At 38.1% G+C, this 27,111-nt stretch overlaps 2 protein-coding genes across 3 annotated transcripts; both read left to right on the plus strand.

Moving 5' to 3' along the window:
- Positions 1 to 1,182: 1,182 nt before the first annotated feature.
- Positions 1,183 to 2,348, plus strand: LOC116178509 (odorant receptor 4-like). The gene is made up of 4 exons (XM_031498021.1): positions 1,183 to 1,515; positions 1,559 to 1,762; positions 1,809 to 2,066; positions 2,117 to 2,348. The coding sequence occupies exons 1-4, from the start codon at positions 1,216 to 1,218 to the stop codon at positions 2,168 to 2,170; spliced, it is 816 nt and encodes a 271-aa protein (XP_031353881.1). The 5' UTR covers positions 1,183 to 1,215; the 3' UTR covers positions 2,171 to 2,348.
- Positions 2,349 to 9,360: 7,012 nt separating this feature from the next.
- On the plus strand, positions 9,361 to 10,272 carry LOC116178510 (odorant receptor 4-like). 2 transcript variants are annotated; one of them, XM_031498023.1, is made up of 4 exons: positions 9,361 to 9,514; positions 9,557 to 9,760; positions 9,807 to 10,064; positions 10,113 to 10,272. In XM_031498023.1, the coding sequence occupies exons 1-4, from the start codon at positions 9,377 to 9,379 to the stop codon at positions 10,164 to 10,166; spliced, it is 654 nt and encodes a 217-aa protein (XP_031353883.1). In that variant the 5' UTR covers positions 9,361 to 9,376; the 3' UTR covers positions 10,167 to 10,272. The 2 variants fall into 2 exon arrangements, with proteins under 2 accessions (XP_031353883.1, XP_031353882.1); XM_031498022.1 differs by having other exon boundaries at positions 9,361 to 9,760; positions 9,807 to 10,115.
- The last annotated feature ends 16,839 nt before the right edge of the window (positions 10,273 to 27,111 follow it).

Here is a 27,111-nt window from a genome sequence, read left to right on the forward strand (position 1 = left end):
ACGTATTAGATATGTAGATTATATACAGTGCGTGACAATTAAGTGTGTGAAAAATGATGGAGTGTTATGGTGAACCAAATTTTTTTTCAGTTAGACAGATATTTAAAATCTCATTACCAGTAAACAACCAAAATTCTTACAATTTACGTGGCCGGAAAAATTCTTTGGAATCAAATCTCGGAAGAAATTCAAATCCATGGGACATTCAATTAATTTCCAATCACATAAATCGGGGCAGTCCAGCAGTCATTACCTTCGAGTACTATGATGCAATGTCAGAGTAAATATTTTATCCTCATTCACACTACTAAAGATGTGGATCAACGGTAGTGAGTTGAAATTTTAAGATTGTTTTTCAAAATGTGAGAATAAGGCGCCGTAATCATTATCATGGTCCTCCAGAGGCACATCTGCATACGGATCGGTAACTGCTCCTGATGAAGATCTGCAACCAATAAATGATTAATGATGGCCGTTTGCATTAACAAGTCGCCATTTTGAGGGTGGTCTTTAATTAAATGAAATGAAATGGGAGTCGCCCCAGGAAAATTCTTGCATTCATTCGCGACTGATACTGTAAAGAAACATTCATCTTCGGGTCGAAGTTTTCATAGCAAGTGTCGATAGTTAGTACGTGGGCGAAGATATTAGCTTTATTGAGAGCACTATAAAAGCGAGGTTAGCTCGGGTTTTGGATTACCAGAGCAACAAGACGAAAAAGTAATCTCCGCTCAAAATAAATACCGGTAGCACTTCTCTGCAACTTGCTTAAATTTTCTCCAACAACCATTTACCACAACTGAGATATAGTATGTAACTGCTCGGAAAATTAGCTCGTTTGCCTGGCGGCCTTTGAAATTTAGCCACCAAATTTTTGCCAATACGCGGAATAACCACCTTCTGCACACTCAAGGAGTACGTGCTTATTCTTTTAAAGTTCAACCTCGTCTGCGTGTACTTATCTCAAGTTATACACGTGTTGCTATCCCCTTTTATTTCCAGACGTAATTTTGTTCTTGTTCTCTATCAAGCGGTACGTACAAACAAAAATTCAAAAAATCACTTTTTTTAAAAAAACGGCTAAAACGACCACCCGTTACATGGTACGTCCACTTTTTCTCACCCCACATTTTGGTACAATCTCAATAAACGGACTGCCCCATGATACTCGTTATACTGATTTAAGTTTTTTTTTAGATTTCAGTGTATTGGGGTATGGCCTTTACTACAGTGTCGTGCACAATTCTATTCACACTGTATAGACGAATCGCTAACAGTGACCCTCAACGTTGGGTGTTAGCCTATGGGCCGTTAACGATTTTGGACACGACCAAAAGTCCCTACTACGAAATTACGTTGTTCTACCAAAACTTCGCGATGAGTTGCTGTACCATACTTTTCACGGCTACCGATCTACTGATCGCTTCCGTACTGGCGCACATCAGCTACCAGTTCAAAATTCTGCAAAACTACATGACACGCCTCGTCAAGGATACCTACATCGTCGATTACAAGGTAAGTCTCTTCGGAATTTTGCACGTAAGTCAAATTCTTGCAGGGAAATCCCAATGTGGAAATGTCTAAGGCGACTCCTTTGATCCCCTGGAAGTATTTACAAAGATCGCATGTCAAATTCTTGAAGTACCACCTGGCGGTGATTGATATAGCCAGAGAGATGGAGGAGGCCTTCAGCACGCTTCTCCTTTTGGTTTACTTGGGAACGATCGGGTTGCTCTGCTTTGAAATTTACAGAGGCTCTGTGGTATGGCTACCTCCAACAGTATACCGAAATCAACGCAAATTTTCAGTTAACCAATTATCTACAGATGGTCAGAACGATGGGCGAAATTGTGAGCTTTCTGGTGCAAATCGGCACGTTATCGTTTTGGGGAGAACAAGTCATATTCCAAAGTCAGCTCGTCGCCAAAGCTGCTTACGAAACTGACTTCGTCGGAACTGATCTCAGGTTCCAGAAGGCTTTAATTCTGACCATGATTCGGAGCCAGAGACCTGTCAAACTGACAGCGGGAAAATTTGCGTTCATTCAACTGTTCACCTTCACTTGGGTGATTCACACTACAAATTAGATTGTTATACTTACCTGTTTCAATTTCAGGTAGTGAAAACTTCATATTCTGCATTTATGATCTTGCGAAGTGCGCAAAATTGAAGAAGACTATGTGCTGCAGTTTTGGAATAATCTACAGGACACGAATTGCACATCACACGGTTACTTGACCCAATTTCCCGTTACAAATTGGCTCACCTGGATAAATGAAATAGCTATTAAAAATGTGTAATCTTGTAGAACTCTGTACTATTAATATATGCATTTTTTTTGCACTCAAATATAAGATGTGACTTTGAAATAAAAACTATATGCAGCTCTTCTGGAAGAGTGTAGCGTCAGGAACACCTTTAATTGTCTACATTTCTGTGAGCCTGATATTCAGATATTCAACTCAACACTGATAGGTTTATTTTGGATGGTACACGGGTGTATATCAGAGATATGTCGGTCTGAACCCTTGATCTGGTTAGAGCGTTTAACAATCTCTCTTTTGTGCTACATGTACAAATACCACCTTAAACGGAATCAATTCTATAGCTACTTCACACTATTTCTATTCTACTAAATCGCGTACCAAGAGTCTATAACCAATAAATTTTTCTGTTTCTATGTAGTTGCGAGGATTTATAAAATAGAACTCGCAGACAAATAGTATACTTAATTGTTCTTCCCTCGATCTGCGTTTTGCACGCACCGGCTATAGAATCCTATGAGGTGTTACCACACTTGATCCAGAGTTGCTTTCAACCCCTACCACAGTGATTGCGATACCTACCAGACAAATATTAAACTTGTTTGTTCTCCCCTCGATCTACGTTCTGCACGGACCGACTATAGAATCCTACGAGGTGTTACCATACTTGATCCAGAATCGCTTTCAACCCCTACCACAGGGATTGCGTTATCGTCCAGACAAATATCATACTTAATGTTCTTCCCTCGATCTGCGTTCTGCACGGACCTTCTATAGAATCCTATGAGGTGCTACCACACTTGATAATGAGTCGCTTTCAACCCCCCGGGATTGCGACACCCGTCTGGCCCGTCCCACTATTGACCAAAAAGGATCCAAAAACGCGGTACGTCATTCTACAGACCATCTTATGCACCCTATGAGCACAAAGGAACGCGCGCCGCCACATAAACACCGCCCAGCCACGCTCTCCTGGGATACGAGCTTCCGAGGCCAGGGCTTCAGCCAGAATGGAAGAAGACGACGAATAAGAGAAGAGAACCGTAGCCAACGCGGATACTTCGCGCTACGAAAACTATGGACCTACCACGCCCAGTTCGACGCAGACGATCTCGTGATGGAAGGGCAAGAGACAACATCACGGCCCATATCCCATTCTAGACCACGCCGGTACGATCGCCTATTGGATTAGAAGGAACGATGAATTACTGAATTCCGGTTTTATGGCTCAATGGTAGAGCGTTGGGGTATAAATCCGGAGGTCGGGTGTTTGAACCTGGGTTGAGGTGAATTTTTCATCTGTGGCAGACCCCGAACAGGAAAAGTTGGTGTTTTTGCAGGCGTTCTATCACTAAGTGTAGGTGTTGGTGGTATTCGTCCCATGTTTGAGAGCGGATCAGAGATTTGGGCCATTTGTCTCGTGGATCACTGGTAAGTTTGAGCTCTCCTGGACGGTAATAGCAAAGGCAGTATTTACCTCTTCGCTTTACATAATCAAAGCAAAAACCATAACGACCATAACAACAATGAGCAGTAAATCTGACCTATCAACAGTATCGTTAATAATATTATTATTGTTATTATTACATATATTGCAAAGATTGTAATACAAAAAAAGTAATAACAGCTTCGTTGTGTGTATTACATTTATCACCAACTGCGTAGTAAATCATTGAGTTGTATGTTATTATTATTTTACCGTAAGACTTCGTTTATTACTATTCGCTTTAATGTCGTTTTTTTTTTGAAAATTACCTTAGACCAGTTTCGAGCATTATGCCGGTTACTCCGAATTAGGTTTTCCTGCAGTTTTGCTAATTCGTAAGGTAAATACCGGAGTAGTATAGAACAACTTAAGACCTTCTGCAGAGGCACCTCTAAAAAGCATTATGCGTAATTGGGCGCAAGCCTGTTGAGGGCCCAGAACAAGAGAGCGATAATAAATAAATAAATAAATACTGAATGGTTCAAGGGGCAGAGTAAAAACCCCAGCGTGTTTTTGATGATTACTTTTACACTTACCCCGTTCCCTTATAATTTTCTGATTTTTACGGTAGTACCATTTTCTATACAGGGTGTTACATGACCGCATGCAAAAAAAATTGAGTGAGGGTCCAACGTGTTTCGTTTGTTAGCCACCCCCAAAGAAGTGGTGAAATTAGGATTTCTTCTTTAATTGTTTTCTCAGCAACCATAAGAGTTACAGAGATGAGTCTTTGAATAGGTTTTCCGGTATGCCTATTTTAAACATTCGAAACACTGCAATTCTTGGAACTTCAAATTGGTCCTTTGTGCCGAACCGACCAGGCACACAAAGCGAGAAATTTAATATCACAACATATAAAGGAAAATGGTCTTTGTAGGACCAGTTAAAACTTAAGAATACAAATTTGCTAAACTTTAATTTATTAATTTATATAAACTATTAATTTTAAGAGAAAGATAATAAAGTTTAGTGTGCCTAAAAATAAAACTTTTCTCCGGACCTTCAGTAGAAATAGGTGGTTCAACAGATGTTTGAATTTCTACAGTAAAATTGTGTTCCCAGTTCCATTTCTTGTAATTATGCACTTCGTATAATACCTTCATTCATAATTTACAGTGCCCCATCTCTTATTTGATAGAATGGCGCTGAATGTTTTATTTGCACTTGCTAGAACTGCGGTTTTTCTCAACGAACCAATAATTACAAAACAGCAGGGTACCCCACACTACAAGGGGCGCAATAAGCAGAATGCATACGCGCTTAAGAAAATTGTCGCAAGTTCGTCACAGGACACGTGGACGTTTTCCACGAAATTATGGCAGATTTCCACAGTTTCGCGATCGAAGTGTCATCGGTTTATCGACGACAGGATAATCTTGTCGAAACGTTACGGTCCTGCATTGTGGCACCCCCCGGTAATTGCGCATTTTTATAATTTATTTCACTTCACTTCATATATAACATCTTCAAGGGCTTTAGATTGTAGTTATGAAAATGGCTCTCAACTACTTTTGGAAAGAGACAACGATAATGAGAATTTTCGGGGTGTCTTTTACCGGAAACGAAAGTAAAGCATACGAGCTTTATTCAAAGGTACTACTGATCGTAACTATTTTAATTAATCCCATTTGGGGGGTGAGGGAAATGTACGTGCATGGCATTGAGGTGTACATTGACTATTTGGTTTACGAATTTTGTTACTTCATGGGTAAGCAGAAAAATGCATTTCGAGTCATTTGCGAGGGTATTTTTTTCAGTTTTGGCGAAAATTGGTGTGACCTATTACAATCGCTTGAAGCTCGGTAAGATATTGGCCAAGCTGCATAAGGCGCCCTTTTTGCCAGACGCTTCAAGGGGAGGTGACGCTGAGCAGAAGATTATTGACCAGTGCACCTTTATTACAAACGTACAGGTAGATTCTTCATATTTTACCGTCACAGAATGACTGCACAAGTCCACGTAACAGAAATTCAAAAAAAAATAATTTGCTGATAACAGTACCACGAATTCTTCGAATAATTCCACTTTTTCTAATTACGATCTTGGAGTTCTACGCTACTAGTTAAATTCTTGGGATTTTTTCGACCCTCCTCGATTTTCGCATCCATCGAATTCTTAAAAATCCTTCCATCCTGGGATTCTTTCGTTTCATTTAGATTCTTTACATTTTTATTACACCAATACGGTGATTTATTTTCTATTCCTCGGTCCTTTGTGTTGCCTTCAACCCGCTGATCATGTGTCATTCTTTTATGCGAAGTATTAGCAGGAATTGTGCTTTTCCATTTCTACTCATTGTTTCAAACCTTGTTCTTGGATTTAATTCTTCGCATAATTAAAATTTTCGAGACTTTTCTAATTTTTGGATGCTTTTTCCCATCTTTTGGATTGTTCATATTTTTTATGCTAAGATTCACCAGATTCTCAAGATTCATGGAATTCTTTCGACTTTATAGATTGTTGGTATTCTTCTGTTACTTACCGTTCTATTTTTCCAAATTTTTAAATTTCTCAAATTGTTATGGTTCTTTACAGCCTTCCTCCTCAGATTCTATAACCTATTTGCATTTTTCATTGTTTCTCAGTTTGTGTGCTTGGGTTTTCGCATATTTGGACTTCAGCAGTACTGTATAATTCATAATATTCACCAAGCTCCTCCAATTTTCAGGTTTATGAGATTCTTTGGGTTTTTGGCGTTCTTCCAATTTCTAATATTGCGGTCTTCAAATTCATTTGTTTCTTACACCATTGCGGTATTTCATTTTCAATTCCTTTGTCCGTCTTCCATGCTTGAAACCCTCTGATCACGAGTCATTCTTCTTTTAGCCGGAATTGAATTTTTCCATTTTTTCGCATTTTTCCTTCCTTGGTTCTTCAGATGCCTTATCGTAGCTCCAAACCATTCAGATTCTTAAAATTCTGCGGGTTCTTCACTTTCTTCAAATTCATTCGACATATTAGATTCGTATTCTTTTGTTTCTTTGAATTCTTCATGTTTTCAAATATATTAGATATTTATTGATACTTCTTAGTTTGTTGAATTTTTCAGTCTTTGAATTTTTTTAAAATTGTTATGCCTATTCAAATTCTACGAGATCCTAAAATTCATATGATTCTACGCATTCTTCGGTTGCTTCAAATTTTTTGGACGGTTCAGATTCGTTTGATTCTTTGGATCTTTTGGATTCTTCGCCTTTTTTTTCTTTCTGCGAATTTTTCAGTTTTTTCGAATTGCTGAATCAAGGAATATAAGTTACAATTTTTAGTCTCGTGATCACGTCCAAATCTAATTAATTATCCAGATTTATTTTACTATTTGTAATTAATTCAACACCCTCTGGATGCTACATAAAATTTTAACCCACGCAAAAGAATGGTATCAATGAACTTAAAATTCGGCTTCACAATTAATAATAAAAAATCACCAAAATCTATTGTTTGGGTTCGCTTATCATTCATAGAAAAACATGCAAATTGGTTTACCGAATAAATTCCCGTGGGTCGACCTCTTCAGGAATACTCCATTGTCTTCCAGAATAAATTTTACACAAAATCCTCAAAACAATCGATTCCTAATGTTACACAATGCAATAATTTCAAAATAACTTACATTTATCGATGAGTCAAAATTTTCTCCTATTGACAGTTACTTTTTCTCCTTTTGAAGGGCAACCGTCAGTCAGCAAATTGGATGGTCGAATAGTCGATTGAAATGTTACATTTGTTTGGGCTTAGCGTGCGTTTGTCAGAGGACGCAACTTTATTTTTTAGATATCAAGGAGAGGTTAGTCTAAAGTTAAATACAAGTTTGTGGGGTTGCAGCCCTTGTTCCGCGGCCGATATTGAAAATCAACAAAATCATGATCTGCAGCCTAGTCCATCAAAAGACCAAGGAAGTAATAATGTCATGTCATTTAGATTTTAGAACATTAGGAAGTTACGTTAAATCATTAATATTTATGTATAGTTTAATACTGGAGCGCTATAAAATCTTAATGAATTAATAAAATTGAAAAAGTTTGTTATAAAAATTATTCCTTGAAAACCCCTCTATAAAAATGATCTGAAGTAATTTTTTGTAAAATGACCAGAAAAAAGTTATAAGGACCAATTGAAAATTGTTTACAAAATGTTCATCAATTTTCGTTTATAACTTTGTTATTTTTGATGCTACGACTAAAAGTTACTGAACCAAAGATGTAGAAAATTTTATTTTTATTCAAAAATGTCTGAATACATTTTTTGTGAGACCAATAGTTTGTCAGATAAACCATAAAAACCATTTGCACCACTTTTTTCAAGATGGCGGCCGCGGGACAAGGGCTGCAACCCCACAAACTCGGATTTAACTTTAAACTAACCCCCCTTGATATTTGAAAAACATAATTGCGTCCCCTGATAAACGCAACCCCAAATGTAACTTTTCAATGGACTAGAACGTTTGTGCGGAACTTTTATATTAACTACTCGTTGAAAGTGAATCTCGAAAGATGTATGATAATTTGAATCCGGAAAAAACTGAGCTACAGATTCCCCGAACTTGAACTTTTGTTTATTTATTGGATTAATTGACCAATATTCCGCTATAGAGAAATGACAAACATTTTTACTCTTACAGCTTAGGATTTAACAGCTAGCAGAAACACGAACTAATTGTCTTTAATTTTTTTACCGGTTACCGTTTAATGTAAAAATCTATGAACACCCCGTACATACAAGAGAGGTACACAGTTTTTATTAACAGACTTGTTTTTTTAATCGAACCGCTCCAAAGATAAACGGATAAATGGAACATTCTGTACTTTGGATCACAACGCTATCGTGCCAACAATTTATTTAAACGTGAGCACGCTAATTCGATAATACAATAATATGCAAATATTCATTTCCACTTTCTAACAATAAAATATCGAGTCCGGCTTCGCGGCTCACAAAGCTGCCCAATTGCCAAGTGGATTGATAAGAAACCGGTATCAACCTTGAGTGAAATCGTGGTTGTCAAGTTGAACGTGAAACTACACTCGTACACTGAACAGAGTTGAAATCCAAAATGGCGATCACACTTACATATCAATAAATCTCATTTATATCCTCCAAATTTAGAGAAGAAGTGCTTAACTCCATTCCAAAACTACTTCGAGCATACTCCACAACTGGTTAAATTGCCAAAAATTAGAGTGGCCATCGATCAAAAATAATTTGTGCATATTTACTAAAATAAAACCTTTGCAATCAACTAATACCCTCTAAAAAATCCTTTGGTGATAAATTCTGCAAGCAATTTTAAAGATCTCTTGTTAAATTTGATAGACGAAGGCGATTGTGGATATGAAATTATCTGCCAGTTAAGTTTAGCATAAGGTGAAAAAACTGGTTGTAAGGTAATTACGATTTCAAAATAGGTATTCTCCATACCGCTAATCATGCTAATCTCAACATTTTTTAGATTGCAGTTTATTGGGGTATGGCCTTTACTACAGTGTCGTGCACAATTCTATTCACACTGTATAGGCGAATTGCTAACAGTGACCCTCAACGTTGGGTGCTAGCGTATGGCCCGATAACGATTTTGGACACGACCAAGAGTCCCTACTACGAAATTACTTTACTCTATCAAAACTTCGCGATGAGCTGTTGCACGATACTTTTCACGGCGACCGACCTACTGATCGCTTCCGTGCTGGCCCACATCAGTTATCAGTTCAAAATCTTGCAAAACTACGTGAGACGTCTCGTTAAGGACACCTACATCGTCGATTACAAGGTAAATCTCTTCGGGGTTTGCATGAAAATCAATTGCTTACAGGGAAATCCCAATTTGGAAATATCTAAGGCCACTGCTTTGATCCCCTGGAAGTATTTACAAAGATCGCATGTCAAATTCTTGAAGTACCATCTGGCGGTGATTGATATAGCCAGAGAGATGGAGGAGGCCTTCAGCACGCTTCTCCTTTTGGTTTACTTGGGAACGATCGGGTTGCTCTGCTTTGAAATTTACAGAGGCTCTGTGGTATAGCTACCCCTAACAGTATACCGAAATCAACGCAAATTTTCAGTTAACCAATTATCTGCAGATTGTCAGAACGTTGGGCGAAATTGTGAGCTTTCTGGTGCAAATCGGCACGTTATCGTTTTGGGGAGAACAAGTCATATTACAAAGTCAGCTCGTCGCCGAAGCTGCTTACGAAACTGACTTCGTCGGAACTGATCTCAGGTTTCAAAAGGCTTTAATTCTGACCATGATTCGTAGCCAGAGACCTGTCAAATTGACAGCGGGAAAATTTGCGTTCATTCAACTGTTCACTTTCACTTGGGTATCTAATGCAAACTTCACATTAGATTTTTATACTTCATTTTTTTAGGTACTGAGAACTTCATATTCTGCATTTATGATCTTGCGAAGGGCACAGAATTGAGTACAATACGTTTCGCACCTTTGGAATACGCATTGCACATTACAAGAGTACTCGGCCCAGTTACTCGCTCACCTACGTTAGCTAGATGAATTAAATAGTCACTATAGAAGCGCCTTGTCGCAACCTTTATTACACGTCTAGCACTATTCATATCCATATTTGATGGGCCCTGAAATTTATTCGGAAATTGTGATTGCGAAAATTATTAAGTCTTCAATTCAGTTAATGAAGGTTAATTGAATAGAAATTACCTTACACCGTGACATGTGATGCAAACTTCATTGATCAATAGTTACGGTTACGGAATTAATTAATTTATAGTACGTAGTATAGATAGTTTCCTTATTAGCTCTAGCACAGATATATAGGTTTAGATTGTAGGGGATTTATCATTGGTATTATCCTGTATATAAATAACACATAAATAAATTTATTTTGGATAAAAAGGAGGTTGATACTGCTGTGTAACTCACCAAGTAGCCCAACATGATCCACACATAGATAAAAAAAATTGCTAAAATGTCACAAAGAACTTCAGGACTAACAAAAAAAAATAGATGAGACCGTCACTCCCCCATCCGTCACTGAAAAAGACTTCAAAGGGCCAGAAAAACTAGATTTACAGAAGAAAATTAATTGTATATGTTTTCTCAAACTTTTTAATTTTTGTCTCACAAATAAACACTAGGCTTGCCCACATTACAAGAGACTCAAAATTTAGTGGGTTCTTAAACAAACGTCCGAGTTTTAAAATTACAATGTTGTCCAATACTACTTCAATTAAGTCTAACCAAAACAAATCTAGTGTTGATCAAACAGCACAGACGACAATAGAACATTGTAATTTACTCGCACGCTTGTTTATTAATTGTTGACTCGTCAGGGCACTTATTTTCAAAAGCGGTATTCGAGTAGGTCGACTGTCAAACAGCGTCAGCATTTGCAGTTAGTACCTACTGAGTAAGTGGTGCACAAACTGAAAGATTTTTGTAATTGTGTCGTTCGTGTAGGCCCTTTGAGGCAGTAAAGCAGGAAACAATTGGGAGAATTGAATAGATGGTCTCGACAGATTGAAGAATGAAGGTTTCAGTTATTGAAAGGAAAGTGCTCATCTCAGAGGCAACGGCTTTAAAAATTGAAATTTGGAGATGAACATGGTGTCCCCAGAAAAATGTTCTACTTGTGGGCGCATAAAACATCACCACCACCAAAAAGAATCGAAAACCTAGTGTTCACCAAGAAAATTCCTGACAACAGTTTTTTGGGATTCTGAGGGGTATTCTGTTGATTGAGTTCATAAAAAGAGCACTTAACGGCAATGTTGATAAAGAAACTTTTAAGCTGCAATTGCTACACGCAAATTGAAATGTTCAAAAAGTTCGAAAAGTTATCGATGAATGTGGTTTCCAAGAATTAAAACATCCCCCTAAACTTCGATTGAGCAACCTGCACTACTATCTACCACTCAAGTTGGAAAGATACTTCCGAGGCCAAAGATTAACCCCTTCTCCATCAAGCTCTACGCTTACGTCTGTAACGGGAACCCGCAATCGCAGCTTATTAATTCGAATCTTCTGAACGCTTTCGATTTTTATTTAGGGGAAGGGTTTCCGATTACAGTTCTAGTTAGTTAAATACGTGTGAAAGTTAGAAGCGCCAGATAGTCGCGGTATAAAATAAAATTAACTAGAATTACAATACAATTCGCAGGGTGTCGCACAGCATTTCGTTTTGGCTCCGTAAGAAATCATTCAATTCTGGGTTTCTGGCTATTTGACCGGTTGGAAATAATGAATTTTATGATGGAAGAACAGATTCGAATGTTCGATGGGCGTAGTTTTAGGGATTTAGGGTGGTGGGAATTAGGTCGTTTAGGGATAGCCGCGGGGTAATACGCGTCAAGCCACGGTAAAGACGATTTCGTTCGTGGAGAGCGGCAGGAAATAATCGCTTGAAGTCACATTAGCATTCGTGTCGTATGGGAAGAAGTTTAAATTAATCAACCGTATATCTGCGCGGAGTAGTTTAATCGTTGGTGAAAGGAAAATTGAAATCGAAACCGCAAAAAGAGTTACGTTGGAGAACAAAAAAAAATTCATAGGAGGACTTGATCACCTTTTTCGAAAGGTTACCGTGAGGGTGGTAGGAGGTTACCAGATGAGTGCTAAGGGAAATTCCAATACAAACAAGAGTTGCCCCCTCATTACTACGAGAGTAGCTCTAGGGTCTTGAGTGATTAGAAGGAAGGAAAAAGAGCAACCGAAAATCTTCCAACACGTCTTGATAAAATATTACTACCATGATTGCCACCGGTGGATTATAAATGTTGTGTGTGTTGAAATTGGAGGCAGTACAGGTGCCGGTGGCGGTAATTTGGCCACTACTATAAATGTAAATAATAAAAGGAGGGGCGAGGTTTTATAAAATAAAAACAAAAACAATACTCCATACATAATTTTTAGCGCATTTTTTAAGAATTAAAAAAAATGTGCTCTTGTCCCGGTCCGTCCATCCGGACTCACTACTGCCGTTTTGAACTACTTCTAGGGGAATGGCCCTAGAGTCCTAGAATTTACATGCAGTAGGTAGCCTATACCTTGTAGGTGTGCCAGACGGTCAATAAATGTCGGTGTCTTAAGGGAAGGGGGGCATAAAATATTTCCTGAGATACTGTTTTTGAACTAAAACGCGCATAACTTTTACATACGACAACAAATTGGTGTAAGATTTTGCATACGCATGCCATTCACTAGTGGTGCCAAGTAAAACTTTTGAAAATTGTGACGGGTGGGGGGGTGTAAACACACGTTTAGGAGAGTAGACATTAATTTTATCTTTCATGGTATTCTAATTAAAAGTCTCAAAGAAAGGAACCGTTTTCTACCTACTACCGCCCTTCTTTCTGACCCCTTACCAAAAGAGGGGGTTGAAAGGGCGGGGTGGAGAGTGGAACTGGTTTTATCCTTCATGGTACTCTAATGAAAGGTCTCAGCGAAAGGAATTAATTTTTACCAACCATAGTCCTCCTCCTCGACCCCTTATCGTGATAAGATATATTCCCTTGTATCTCCAGAACAGATTGTGGGAAGAGGGTACTCACAAAGAGCGATTGGGACGTCTGGAAGAAATATATCCATTGGTGTTGTCAGAATTTTAAGAGCGAATATCTCGAAAACGGGTTGTCGGAACAAAGTACTCTCAAAGGCAAAATGAATCGACTGCTCGAGACATATCTATTGGTGAAGACGCAGTAAATACTTTGACAAGGAAGTGTCGACAGAGGATACTCATAAAAAGCAAGTGGAAAGTCAGGACAACAAATATCTATTGGTGATGTCAAAATGAAGTGTCAGAGCATTTTGAATGTATGCCAGGCGGTTTTTCAATGTTTATGTGTAAAGAGCCTCCTCCCCTTTGATCATCTACCAAGAAAGTAAACATAGATAGCATGCTACTACCTTCTAACCGAGTCATTTACTAAGCTATTTCGGTTTAAAAAATTCGCTTTATCTGCACAAGAGCTGTGCAGAATTTACATAAGCTTTTATGTATTTTTTCTGTTTGTTTATTAATCAGTTAAGTTTAAATAGGTACATACTTCCCACTTCCTCATTTATTCCCCTTGTTGTAAATTAGCTACACTGACGATACGTTCCGTTTTGCTATTCATGACTTTTTACTTCCTTTTCACACCTATTAGTAAACAAATCAAGTTGTTATATATAATGAATTTTTTTAATGCCATACTTTCTAAAAGACTAGAGAACCGAAAAGAACCGTTATGGATGGAAAAAAATGCGCAGAACTGAACCGATATTTGTTTTAGAACCGAAACCAGACCGGAATCGTTATAAAATATAAACAGAACCGGAACCGATATTTCATTTGGGTCAACAAAAATAAAATCACACAATACTGGGCCCATAACTTGATGAGATCTGTGGTTAAATAAATAAAAAAGTCTTGCACGAATTGAATGGTAAACAACTGCAATTAATGATAAAAGGAAATATAATTTAACATGGCAAAAGGCAACATGACATTTTTCAATATATGTTATTTATTTACTATCCACCCCTAGGACGGAGAACTGGTCCCTAGTTCGGGAAATGCCCGCGAAAAAATGATATTCGCGATCAACTGGTTACAGTATTTAAATCACTAGCATTGTTTCTTCACGCCGAAAAGTACATCAAACAATTCGATATTTTCCGCAAATGTACAAGACGATATATTCAAATATGTTTTGAAGAGCGACAACTCATTGCACCCTTATTTTTAGGAAGTGTGCGTGTACACAATAGTATATTAAGATACAAGTGTATAATCAAGTCTTTAAAGCACGCGCAACGAGTTTAAGGGCACGACGCAAAGCGGAGTGCCTTTAACGTTGCAAGTGCTTTAAAGACCAATTATACACGTGTATCTTATAGTATTTTTTATTATACCTGCAGTATAATTTAAAAATAGGAAATACAATGAAGTCATATTGACGTTATACTCGAATACATGTCTAATTAAGTGGGCTGGGTGTTCGTAATTTCACGATTGCCATGGAAATGTCACTTGACGATTGCTTATAAAAATCATCGTCTTTGTGAATTAAACTATTTCCGTTGAAAAAGATAATACACCGTCCATTAAATCGATTGTTGTAAAATCTAAACAAACGTTGGTAGGTGTAAAATCCAACTCCAGTAAAGCCTATTATAAAGAATATGAAATAGTTATTTACCTAACAAGTTCGGTAAGTTAATTTTCCCGCATGAGCACTTTGTTTGCAGCACGACCGTAGGGAGTGCTGCATTTAGTGCGAATGCGGGAAAATTCTTTCCGAAAGAGTTAGGTACAATATTTTTTGTAACGAATTGCGTAAAAAAAGGTCAAAATTAATAGTTTTGTAAATTAGTTTTTTTTTAATCATGAGTTGGTAACACAATCATATGTTTGGTTGGTAACATAATTTTGTAACTACCTACTTTTAATAATGCACTGGTCACATTTAAAACTTCCACATCTTTGGTTAATACAATGCGATCAAAAATGAGTTGCTGTCGAGTCACCTTTGGAATTTTTGTTTACATGGGAAATCGTACTTAACTTGAACTTCCAAAGGCGACTCAACAGCAACTCATTTTTGATCGCCCGTTACATATTTTGCCTTTGCAATGAGTGCTACTACTGGTCACGGCATTGCATCGTTTGCACTGAATATCTTGAGTTGCGTAAATACACTCGTTACATTTAAAATCCTTGGAAGCTTTGTGTGTGTTAATATGTGCTTTCTTAAACTGCATATGCGAATAGTTGCAGAATATCACTGGTCACATTTTAAGACGTTTTAACAATAAATTTTACTTTTTCTTGAGTTCCAATTCTGAAAAATAATTTGATTGCGTTATAAGTTCTTGTTTATATATTTACGAAAACTTAGTGTACGTCTGTTTCCGAATAATCGCACTAAATACCCTCAACCAACGGTTTAATTGATTTTACAGCAGATGACAGTTAACCATGACATGACGTTCGTTGACTTCAATAAGTACTACCAACCGAAGAACGCGCATAACCCCTTCTCTCCAGCGGAAACTAAAAAACACCGCGATGCGGGAAAGTCGTTTTCCCGTGCATCGAGGATGCTTGGAAACATTATCTTTCCATTCAATGAGTACAAAAAGTTGTTTCCATGGATGAATAGGAAGTTACTTACGAATACAGTCTTAAATGCATCCATAATGCTGGCATATATGAAGGAAATGTCAAAGGTATTTAAATCTTCTATATTTTGGTGCATTCATTCAAAACTTTAAAGCAATGCTGCGATTAAAAAGTGGAACAGATTTGGAAGCATACCCTAAATTACGCGCGTTTGTGAAAGCTTCAACCAAAGGATAGGTACAAAAGCCAAAGAAATGTTCTGCATTTACAGAAAGCGACCTAAGAGGATTTTTTATTTCATCCAGATGACAGTTTCAAAAGTCATACTTGAAGTATCGTTACTTAGCAACTTTAAAGCACGTGTGTTTTAAAGGCCCTTTTTCGCACGCATTTGAGTGTTTAAAACGGAGATTGTGATTCAGGTATAATAAAAAATAATAAATTAGTAGGTAATTGCTAGCACGCGTGCTTTAATTTTTAAATCAAGAAGGTATTCCGTGCGCAGCACGACCATTTGTATACTTATCGGAAAGATCATTTAAGGTGTGAAACTGGAACTTCCATTTAACTTTATCTGATACCTGTTGAATGGGAACATTCAACTACCGTCTATTCATTGAATATGCGCTAAAGGTGTTGAAATCGCCAATGTTTTAATACCTAGCATTGAATGTTCTACCTACCTTCATAAAGTTACCTTCGTAAAAATAGCGGACACTTCACGAGGAAGCGCGGTATATAAAATGTTTGCACGTACACAAATCCTCCTACGTATTTACTGTGTTCATATCCTTATCTATTGAAATGTACGTATTGTGTTAGAGGCGTACCTACTTTATTGCAGTTGACAAACAATTCGATTTAAGGCATGCTCCATGTTCTTTTTCAAATTGCTGGAATTTGATACCGTGCGTCCTCTTAACGGTTGTTACCACAAGTACCACGCGAAAACTGCACGATTTTAGCAATCTCTCTCGCATTTACTCTAACTGGCGCACAGATGGAGAAACCTGTACTTTGCATTACATTTTTAGTGGTTCGTAGTTTTCACGCTTCTCGTTCTCCTTTTTCTTTGGCCCACCCCCATTGCAACAGGCGACATTGACCCAATCTAATGAGGTTTTCCCAATCGACTCGTTCATCATTGAGGAGAAATGTAATACCGGCAATCATGTCTCGCATTCGTGCATGTAAACTACTCTCTAGACTGTTACAAAACCCGACTACTAATAACAGCGACTCGAAGTTATTACCCAGATCCCTCTAAGTGCTTCACTATTTGCAGGAAAATTAAAAAGAGCCACATTGCAAAACTGTATACTATTCGTAACGGGAGCCTGTTCAGAGACTGACTGAGACTTTGTTTTCTTATTTTCGCCTTAAATTTTCTGCTGTTAAGTCAACGAAATGATATTGTGCCGAATCTTCTAGAACGTTATCAAGAGCCCATAAAGTCGACAACGGATTAGTCACCGGCGATAAGGAATGAGAGTAAATGTTACTGTTCAATGTGGTAAGTGCAATTGTTGAAAGGATTCATTTAACGAAACTTTCTTCGCTAGCCTTCCACTATCTCTTTTATTTACAAACTTTTTTTTGATAATCATTTTATTTGTAAACCACTGTTGGTGTAAAATCCTTACGTTAGATGTCGCCTGCTGTTCTTCAATCTAAATCCTGTTTCTACTCCAGACTAGAAACTTATTCTTGTGTGCATAAACTTTTGCTCAACTGATTCTTTGTAAAAGTGCAAACTGCAAATACGTAAATTAACCATTGAATTAGCAATGATTTTGCGATTTGTCGGTACTACTTTCGGTTACGTAGCGTTATACGGTTCCAGCCCTACGAGCATGAAATTGGTAAAAACTGTTAGAGGGTACCTTAAGTGTTTCCAACAAAAAAAAATTGCGGAAGAAGCTCGACATTGTCCACAATCTTAATAAGTTGAGTCCATTTAATCGAAATGTGAGGTTATGTTATTACATATCATGATTATGTTTATGTTTATGTTGGTAAGTGTTCCGAGTGCTTTACTTCAATTTTTTAAGAGGTTATGTTAATATTTTTGGGCGATGTTCTGCCAATATTTTGATAAACTTTAAAAATATTAGAAAATGATGATGGAAAACCATGCATGTGTGTTTACCACCACTTCCAATACACAGTCCGTTAGTGTCATATTCAGAATCTGAATGGTACACTGGATGTGACGTGGCAGTTACCACAGGATATCATCCACCTCATTCCGAATATACATACCTAAGTAAAGTATTATGTATGATTTTATTCTATTTACATCTAAAATAAAATTACATCTTTAATCGCGGTTATTACTTTATGTTGCCAATTCCATTTTTGCTTTCTTGCGGTTAAATAAAATACCAACTTTGGTGTGTTTTGTGGAAAGCTTTTAAAACCGTTTGTCCGTATTCACAACAGTTTGTTCGAGTGTGAGTAAACAAAGCAGCTGTCAGGTTTTACACCTTTCTAAAAGGTTTGTCTTTTATTAAAAGTTAAAAGTTTCCACCGCCCGAACAGCCACGGAATATTTCGCATCAGAGCACAAATCGATCACTAAGCTTCTCGAAACTCTCTCAGTTTCCTCAAATGTTTGATACCTCTCTGGAAACTGTTTAAAATGAGCGCATAATTAGATAGAAACGGCGTGAACGGCGCGATTGGCAACGCAATTTTTGTCGAAGTAGCCACGTAACATTTTCAGATCTCCGGGTTAAACAGAAAAAGAGAGAAAAAACTCGGCAAATGGTTCATAGGCCGATACTCTTCATAAATTTCGTCGCTCGGTCGCGATTTTCAATTTTTTGTTTCTTACGGCAGCTATCGCGACGGTCACCGGAGGAATTTTTTTAACTCGTGGAAAGTTTCGCCAACTATCCCAACCCCCCACCATACCCGGCGTCTCAACGTTATTCTTCCAACCGTGTGGAAGCAGCGAATTTTTGAACTCGCGCGAGCACCTCCACGGTGACGCTTCCCCGCCGCTCAGCGAATTATTTTACCATTTGCTCAGGATCGATCCGAAATGCCTGTTCAGGGCTGCGCTGTTCTGATATAACAATTTTTGGAAGATAAAAGCGGAATTTTATCGTACTTTTGGTGCGTTGTTCCCAGGGTTGTTCCTAAATGAAACATTTTTCCGTCTTTTATTGTTTACGGAAAAAAATATTCTTTGATTTCTTCTGTCACGCATTTTTTAGCGCATTTTTTAAGAATTAAAAAAAATCTGCTATTGTTTGCTTTTGTCCGTCCGTCCGCCCGTCCGGACCCTGGTCCGGACCCACTTGTACCGTTTTGAACTACTTCTAGGAGAATGGTCCTAGAGTCCTGGATTTTTTTTGCAGTAGGTAGCCTATACCTTGAAGGTGTGTCAGACGGCCATCAAATTTCTCTGTCTAAAAGGGGGGCTCCCCCACGAATTATCTCCTGAGATGCTGTTTTTGAAAGTAAAACGTGCATAGCTTTTATATACGAAACCAATTGGTCTTAGATTTTGCATACGCATGCCTTTAGTGGTGCCAAGTTAAACTTTAGAAAATGGGGGGTGGGGACACATGCAGTTCTACCCTTCATGGTATTCTAATGAAAGCTCTCATCGAAATAAATTGGTTTGTAAACTTTCCTGTGCAACTCTTTTTTGAGATCAGTGAGCGACGGGGCCTAAACGGGGGGGTAAAAATTAATTTTATCTATGGTACTCTAACGAAAGGAATTAATTTCTACCAACCATAGCCCTCCTCCTCGACCTCTTATGATGATCGGGTATATTCCCTTATACCTCAAGAATGGATTGTCGGAAGAGGGTACTCACAAAGGGCGATTGAGGCGTCTGCAAGAAATATATCCATTGGTGAAGTCAAAACAAAAGCTATTTTGGTTAAAAAAATGCGCTTTATCTGCACAAGGGTTGTTCACAATTTATACTTGTTATCTAGGTGCCCTAGGACCTCCTTCAACAGCCACAAGTAGTTCCAGTGCTTCCAGTTTCTAGTAAGTTTCATATTTATTTATCTTGGCATACTCCAAATTATTACACAATCAAATCCAAATTAAAATCATGGCTTCCCTGTCTTAATCGCACGAGAATAGCTCTAGGGACTTCATTGATTACATTACATCGAAGCAAAAAAGGGCTATTGAACACCTTCCAGGATATGTACCCACTTACTTTCGCACTTGCATTCTACAATTTCACGTTATAACAGTTTTCAGCCCGTACAACATCAGGGGATTACATCTCCCTCGTAATCGTGACTTATTACACCGGTATTTAAAATATTGTGCCACCATCTATCACGGAAATGATATTAACTACTAAGACTGTTTTCTAACGGAGCCCGAATTACAGCAATTAGAAAGGAAAAGAATGATACATTTATCTATATATCCACGTTGTGCGGCGTCTGCTCAAACTTCGCCACCATCTCCTTTTAGCTCGAGTAAGAAAGCATGATGCGCACCCGCTCGCGTGCCCCCATCCGCGAGTAAATTGAATTGTTATACTCCGCGCCAAAGAAATATGCAGTGGCGTAAGTTGCGTTTTTCTCCTTTAATGAAAAATCGGGAATGATAAAATTCAAAAACTGGCAGACATGTTCCTCTCTATTTCAAGTTCTTGATTTTGAAAAGTATTTCAATTAAAGTTCCCAAGTTTCTGGGATGCAAAGAGTATTTCGAAAAAGCTTCCCAAGATATTTTCCAAAACAATCTGTTAGAAGGGTGCTAGTGCTTTTAGAAAGAGCTCTAAGGGCATTTTTAAGAAACCTAAAGAAGTTTCTAGAAATTTCCCAAGAAGATATCAACGGTAACTATGTTATTGTTAATATATGCCGTTTTGCCGAAACCCTGAGAACATTGATCATTAAATCATGCAATAACGAACTCAATAATGATTATCCTTCTTGTAACTTGCATAGGCGTATGGATTTTAGTTTGATAGACACGCTCCCTTGTAAGTCCCCGTACTTCTATTTTCACATTTGATCGATATGCGCCACTTTCGCAATTTATTTCCGCGAAACGAAAACAAAATTGACTGACAGATTCGCCTTTTCAGCTAGCTGTCATCTTCGTTAGGGAGAACCGTTGAAAATTAGCTTCGTAAATTTTATGCACGAAAATGAAATGTGTCGGTCAAAAACAAATCTTAAACTAATCCATTTTAATGTACATAATAAACAGTCTCGGGGTTGGACGAGTAGGAGACTGACGTGACCAACAATTCATTCATATTCAAGGCGATATCCACTAACACGACCTTGTTCTTAGACGCTCCTTCTTGAATTTAAAACCTGAGGCACATCGCTCACTAATTTCCCCGTCGTACTAAATTTGAAATTTAAAAATGTTAATAAATTCTCTTGAAGTCCCTGGGGAATAAAGTACTAATTAGGTAGCGCCTTCGAGTAAAAAACATAAACAAATGCGCGAAAATAAGGCTTTTTAATTTATAAATTACGCTACCCCTTATTTCAAGTTAGATATAAATCTAAGCACGCCAAGTCTGTTGCGAGCAGACGAACAATGAAATAATGGAAGTCTACCTACACAAAATACAATTGAGGGATTAATTTTGAATATCAGCTTTCGACCCGTTTGTGGAAACTGTGGGAACTATATCGCGTGGGTCCTAGCCTTTCAGTAATGCTTTGGATATTTGGATTATCTTAGGTTGATATCTATTCTTAAGAACGAATACAATAAGAGGGTAAGATGGCGTACGAAAATATTTCCTTGTTTGAACTGTAACTATTCCGGTTAGTTATCAAACGCGCTTCAATGCATACGAAAATTTAATCTAAACAAGTATAAATTGTGCACAACTCTTGTGCAGATAAAGCGCATTTTTTTAACCGAAATAGCTTTTGTTTTGACATCACCAATGGATATATTTCTTGCAGACGTCTCAATCGCCCATTGTGAGTACCCTCTTCCGACAATCCGGAGGAGGAGGGCTATGGATGGTAGAAATTAATTGCGTTGAGACCTTTCATTAGAGTACCATGAAGGATAAAACTAGTTCCACTCCCCTTCCTTCCCCTCCACCCCGTACGGCAGTAGTTGGTAGAAACGGGAAAGTTATAGTTTGTACAAACCAATTTATTTCGATGAGACCTTTCATTAGAATACCATGACGGGTAGAACAGGTGTTTAACCCCCCCCCCCCCCCCATTTCCTAAAGTTTAACTTGGCACCACTAAAGGCGTGCGTATGAAAAATCTGAACCAAATCGGTTTTCGTATGTAAAAGTTATGAACGTTTACTTTCAAAAACAGCATCTCAGAAAATAATTCGTGGGGGAGCCCCCTTTCAGACAGCGAAATTTGATGCCCGTCTGGCACACCTTCAAGGTACAGGCTACCTATTGCAAAAGATTCCAGGACTCTAGGACCATTCCCCTAGAAGTAGTTCAAAACGGTAGAAGTGGGTCTGGACGGATGGACGGACGGACAGACGGAAGGACAAAACGCAAACAATAACACTTTTTTTAATTCTTAAAAAATGCGCCAAAAATCAGACTGTAGCGATCGTTTCATACGTGCATCATTTTCCCACATTCAAAAACCGAAAAAAGCTATAACGCGCAAGCTTAGAATGCAGGGCACTATAAAATACCATGTGCAAGTTGAAATCAACACACGCCGCTGATCGGCCAGCTAGCTCTGTTAGCCAAATAGTTAACAGCGTAGAGAGATATGCTCTTAGTCAGGGTAGTAGGTAAGTGAAATAAAAACTTTGACAACAAATTATTATAAAAGATTCCAAGTAAATCTCCGCCACTAAAACTTACTGGTGCTTCGATTCAAGTCTTTCGGGCGCCACCTAATTCCACAAACAATTTTATCTGCAGCCACCGGAATTAGGAAAGGTAGCTTCAGTATAAAAAGAGTCAACAATTGACCCACAAGAAAAATTATTGTTTATTAACCAGAGTATGCAAAATACAAAAAAGATGAAATCTTCCCATGAACTATTAACGCAAAAATTAACCCACCAACAACCCCTGAAGTTATCTGACACCTCGTACCGCTAAGCAACGACAAGTATAATTACTAGAAATTAAAATTGAAATGATGTACTATAATCGGTAGCTTGAGGTGTTGAAGTTAATCGTAATAACGAGCTCTTTACCTTACAAGTGATTACTTCTCTAGACTAATTCGTATTTGACAGTTAAACAGTCCTAAAGATGAAGCATACTAATTACACGTAAAAATTTCCACTTACATATTATGTGGGTCAAATAAACTGTTCATAGATATTTAGGTCTTAACAAAAGAAAAAAAAGTTGAAGGTACATCACCGCTAACGATAAATTGTGTCGGCAATTCCACAGGTTCCTGGTGTAACCAAAAAAAAAAAAGCCCCTCGGGCTGCCCTTAAGATCTTAATGATTCTAGGGGTTGTTTTACAGCACACTCATCTGCAGTAGGTCGATTATTTCCCCGGATTCAGCTGAATATTAACCCCCTTGCAAAGACTCTAAAAAGTAACCTAATTACGATTACGTTATAACCCACAATGATGCTAACCTCTTATTCAGAGAGTACACAAAAGAAAAGAACTGGATACATCCCAAATGACTTCAAAATTTAGTATATGGTCGGTATTTGTTCCCCTACAATAGAAAAAAGAACATCGGCAACCTCAATTCGTGCACAAGAAAACACTTACGATTTGGGATGCTTGAGTTTTCCGTATTAAAAGTCCATTTCGGAAAAAATTGTAACCGAACGTTCAAAACCAAATTGTCGGCACAACGGGTAATCGATTGATTAACGACGCTTCCGCCAAGTATTACATCAATTCGACCATTGGGAAATATATCAAACACCCAAATTCGGGAATTTAACACGGCCGATTCCATTGCAGGTTGCTGGAAGACGCCACAAGTTTCGAAATTTTACCCAAGCCAAAGCTACGGACAGTTATCTCTGACGAATAGTAGAGCAGTATTTGATACATGAGCAGAGCATATAGGGTAATTTAATGGTTAACATAAAAAAAAGCAAAACAAACTAAATGTCCTCTAACGACAAGAAGACAAGTTAAATCGGAGAGGCAGACACAGAAATACAAAAGTAACTAGAAATTGGTCGCATTCAATGACGAGAAAATTTAGAAAATATACAGGTGGAAATTGAAATATGGATAGAAATGTTAATATTATTTTCAAACTGTTACAACGCTTAGCACATTAGTTTGTGTTAGTTTTAGCAGATTTGTGCGCCCACTACCACGTGTTGTACGTTTATGACCCAAATGTCACAAGTATTTATGTACATTGCAAATACATAGTACTACAGCGCTGGATTTATGGACGTACGTTTCACTTACGGTTCATGTACCTACATTTCACGTACATGGCACGTTATTTTTGCACTACTTTGTACATGCTAGGTACGTACTTTGCTGTACGTACATTAGACGTACTTTTATCTACGTATAATGTACTTACGTTTGCTCATGTCCATCAAATTCATAAATAAACGACAAAATACAAAGTGACTCATCACATTTACTTTCAAATTTATGTTTTATTTCACAATAAATGGACTAGGGCACAAAATGCTTATACTAATGAGTAATGACTCACACATACCGTCCAGTTACGGAAGACTCAAGTAAGGAAAGCTCACCTTATTGGTACCTAAAAGAGCAAAGTGCGGGCGCATGTCATGATCACGTGCAAAATTACCAGTTGACCGATATTGTCGGCGTACCATGTACGTATTTTGTACGTTATAGAGTTATTGTTTGTGTTCTTAAACAAATGTAGGTACAACAAACGTACATATTTCTCCCATGGACGTACGTACGTAAGTATAATAGAAAAAAAATGGGCGTACTGTGTATAATGCGTGCTATATGGGAATGGGCGCGGTCAGTTGCAGTCAGCGGACAACAGCGCACAGCTCCTGACAAAAAGCTGATTATTAGCGGAGCCGTTCAGCGGATGTCGATGAAAAAGGGCAAACGTCGACCTGCTATTTAAAGGCCTCAGAAGCCACTGACTCTGTGTGGATGGAAAACCAGTATCCATACTTGTAGATCGGCACGACCAGAACGATAATGGCACCCGGTATTTGGTTAAAATAATATTATCAGCCACCGATTGGAACAGCGACTGGAACTGCTGTTAAGATGCACTGTGAAGCGTCCGTGATGATTACGTTTGGAAGTTCCTGTGTCGAAGAAACCCTTTTGGTAGCCGATAATGAAAACGATTTTATTCTGGCCTGCTAACTCAGTTTAATCACGAGTGAATGTATGCCATAGTGGTCTAGTGGAAAAAATACTCGGCTTGCAACCGGGCGGCTTGCGTTCGAATCTTTGCATGAAAAGTTTTTATTTTGTTTTTGCTCAAAAAATGGGTATACCAATCCGGCGGATTTGTACAATGGGTTATTTGTAGGATTATGACTGTCTTCTCAAATTCGAATGGAAGAACTAACCTGGTGCAGCACAACATAAACACCGAGAATGCACAACCGATTCGACAATCACCTAGAGGTCAAAACGGGAGGAAGCGGAAAATACCACAAGAGACATGGAATCTGTGTCATTTAATGGTCTTTGGGCTGTGCCTGTGGTATTGGTTAAAAAGGAGGATAGGTCACTACGATTCTTTGTGGATTATCGTCAATGACGTGACTAAAAAAGTTAGCTATCCAGTTCTACGAAATGACAAGTTTGGCACGCTCTACGACTCCAAGTTTTTCTCGACTTCGGATTTAACAAGCGGTTATTGACAAGTGGAGGAAAATGTTGGTAAATGAATTGATCTTTCGATTTGGAACTCCATTAGAATTACATTCCGACCGAAGGGAAAATTTTGAATCGTTATACTCATTTAACCTTGATTGATTTTCCTTCATACGATCCAGGATACGATCACATTAGTTACTACCTTCACCCACTCGCGGTGTAAAACTTTTCGTACACAGTTTTTGGCTATTAGCTCTTTAATTGTTGGATCGTCCTCGACTTCAAACAGTCCAAAAACTTTTAAGTCTGAACCAAAGACTTTACGCTGTGGTGGTCACTCTCCAAATACCTTTACCCGCTTGATACCAGAAATGAAACTATATTTTGAACCAAAGGCGAATTCCTAAGTTTATCTTCTCTGGACCCGACCCTACGATTTTCGACTTGATAAGACCACCCAAAAAATAGCGCTAATTATTTAATGCAGATATCTTTCATCATGAACGTAACAGGTCCGTTTAGCCTCACCAATCATGTGCGTTTTGTAGAAACTAAACCTCTAATGGGACTACCCTTGGTGGTTGCTTTAGGTTTTAACGATTTCTTGTTAAATTTACAAAAGTTGCCTGGATAGGAAATTTTTTACGTGTGCCGCTTCATAAGGAAAGAGAATAGAGCTAGTATTCGAGAAAATAAACCGCGCTAAGATAGGGGCGAGTGTTCAAGCGGATAAGACTCGAAACGTTACAGTGTTGCCGGTTCTAAAAACCGTCGCAAAGGAGCATGGAAGGGGTACTCTCCGCTATATTTACCCATGTAAAAAAAACGCAGCCGAAACAGGATTCTCTGGGGGCCGTTTCAGTTTTGCAGATCGGCGAATAGATTATGAAAAACTTGGTGGAAGATCGGTATTCGTAGCCAGACCTTCGAGGCAAAACTAGGTAACGTAAACGCGAAAATTTACAGATCGCGTAGCATGAACCGGAACCGGAATATTGTGCCTCCAATTTTTGCGGAATTACTGAACTACAGTTTTCAACAAAAATTAATCATAAGAGAGAACTTAGTCGTGTAATGAAAACTTATGAACGGTGGATTTACGTTCAACTGAGAAAATACCTAGTGCGAATAACCACAATATGCTTCAATCCAACCGCAATTAGTAAAAAGTCATTGGTCAAAAGACCTAATAGTGAGCAGGTAGTACTCTTCAACAATAGCCAGGTTAAAATTTGGACACGGACAATACCCAGCTCACCTGTTCAAACTAAAGCTGCGATTTAAACCATATTTTTTTAGTTGCGGAAATCACAGCAGCAACCCAAAAATTTATTACAAACTTAATTAAACACAATGTCTATTTACCTACTAATATTACGTCCATACTCTCTTTCAATAACAAGGACATATACGATATTTTGATTCAATATCTACTAGACACCAAAATTACCATTTGAATAATTGTCGCTACATTAATATTTATAAACCTTTGTTGTGTTCTGTCCCTCCAATTGCTCTCCTTAAACCGTGGTCAACCCTTTGTATTGTAAGTAAAGTC

Source organism: Photinus pyralis, unplaced genomic scaffold, assembly GCF_008802855.1.
Source record: "Photinus pyralis isolate 1611_PpyrPB1 unplaced genomic scaffold, Ppyr1.3 Ppyr1.4_LG8, whole genome shotgun sequence".
In the NCBI taxonomy this organism is placed as follows: domain Eukaryota; kingdom Metazoa; phylum Arthropoda; class Insecta; order Coleoptera; family Lampyridae; genus Photinus; species Photinus pyralis.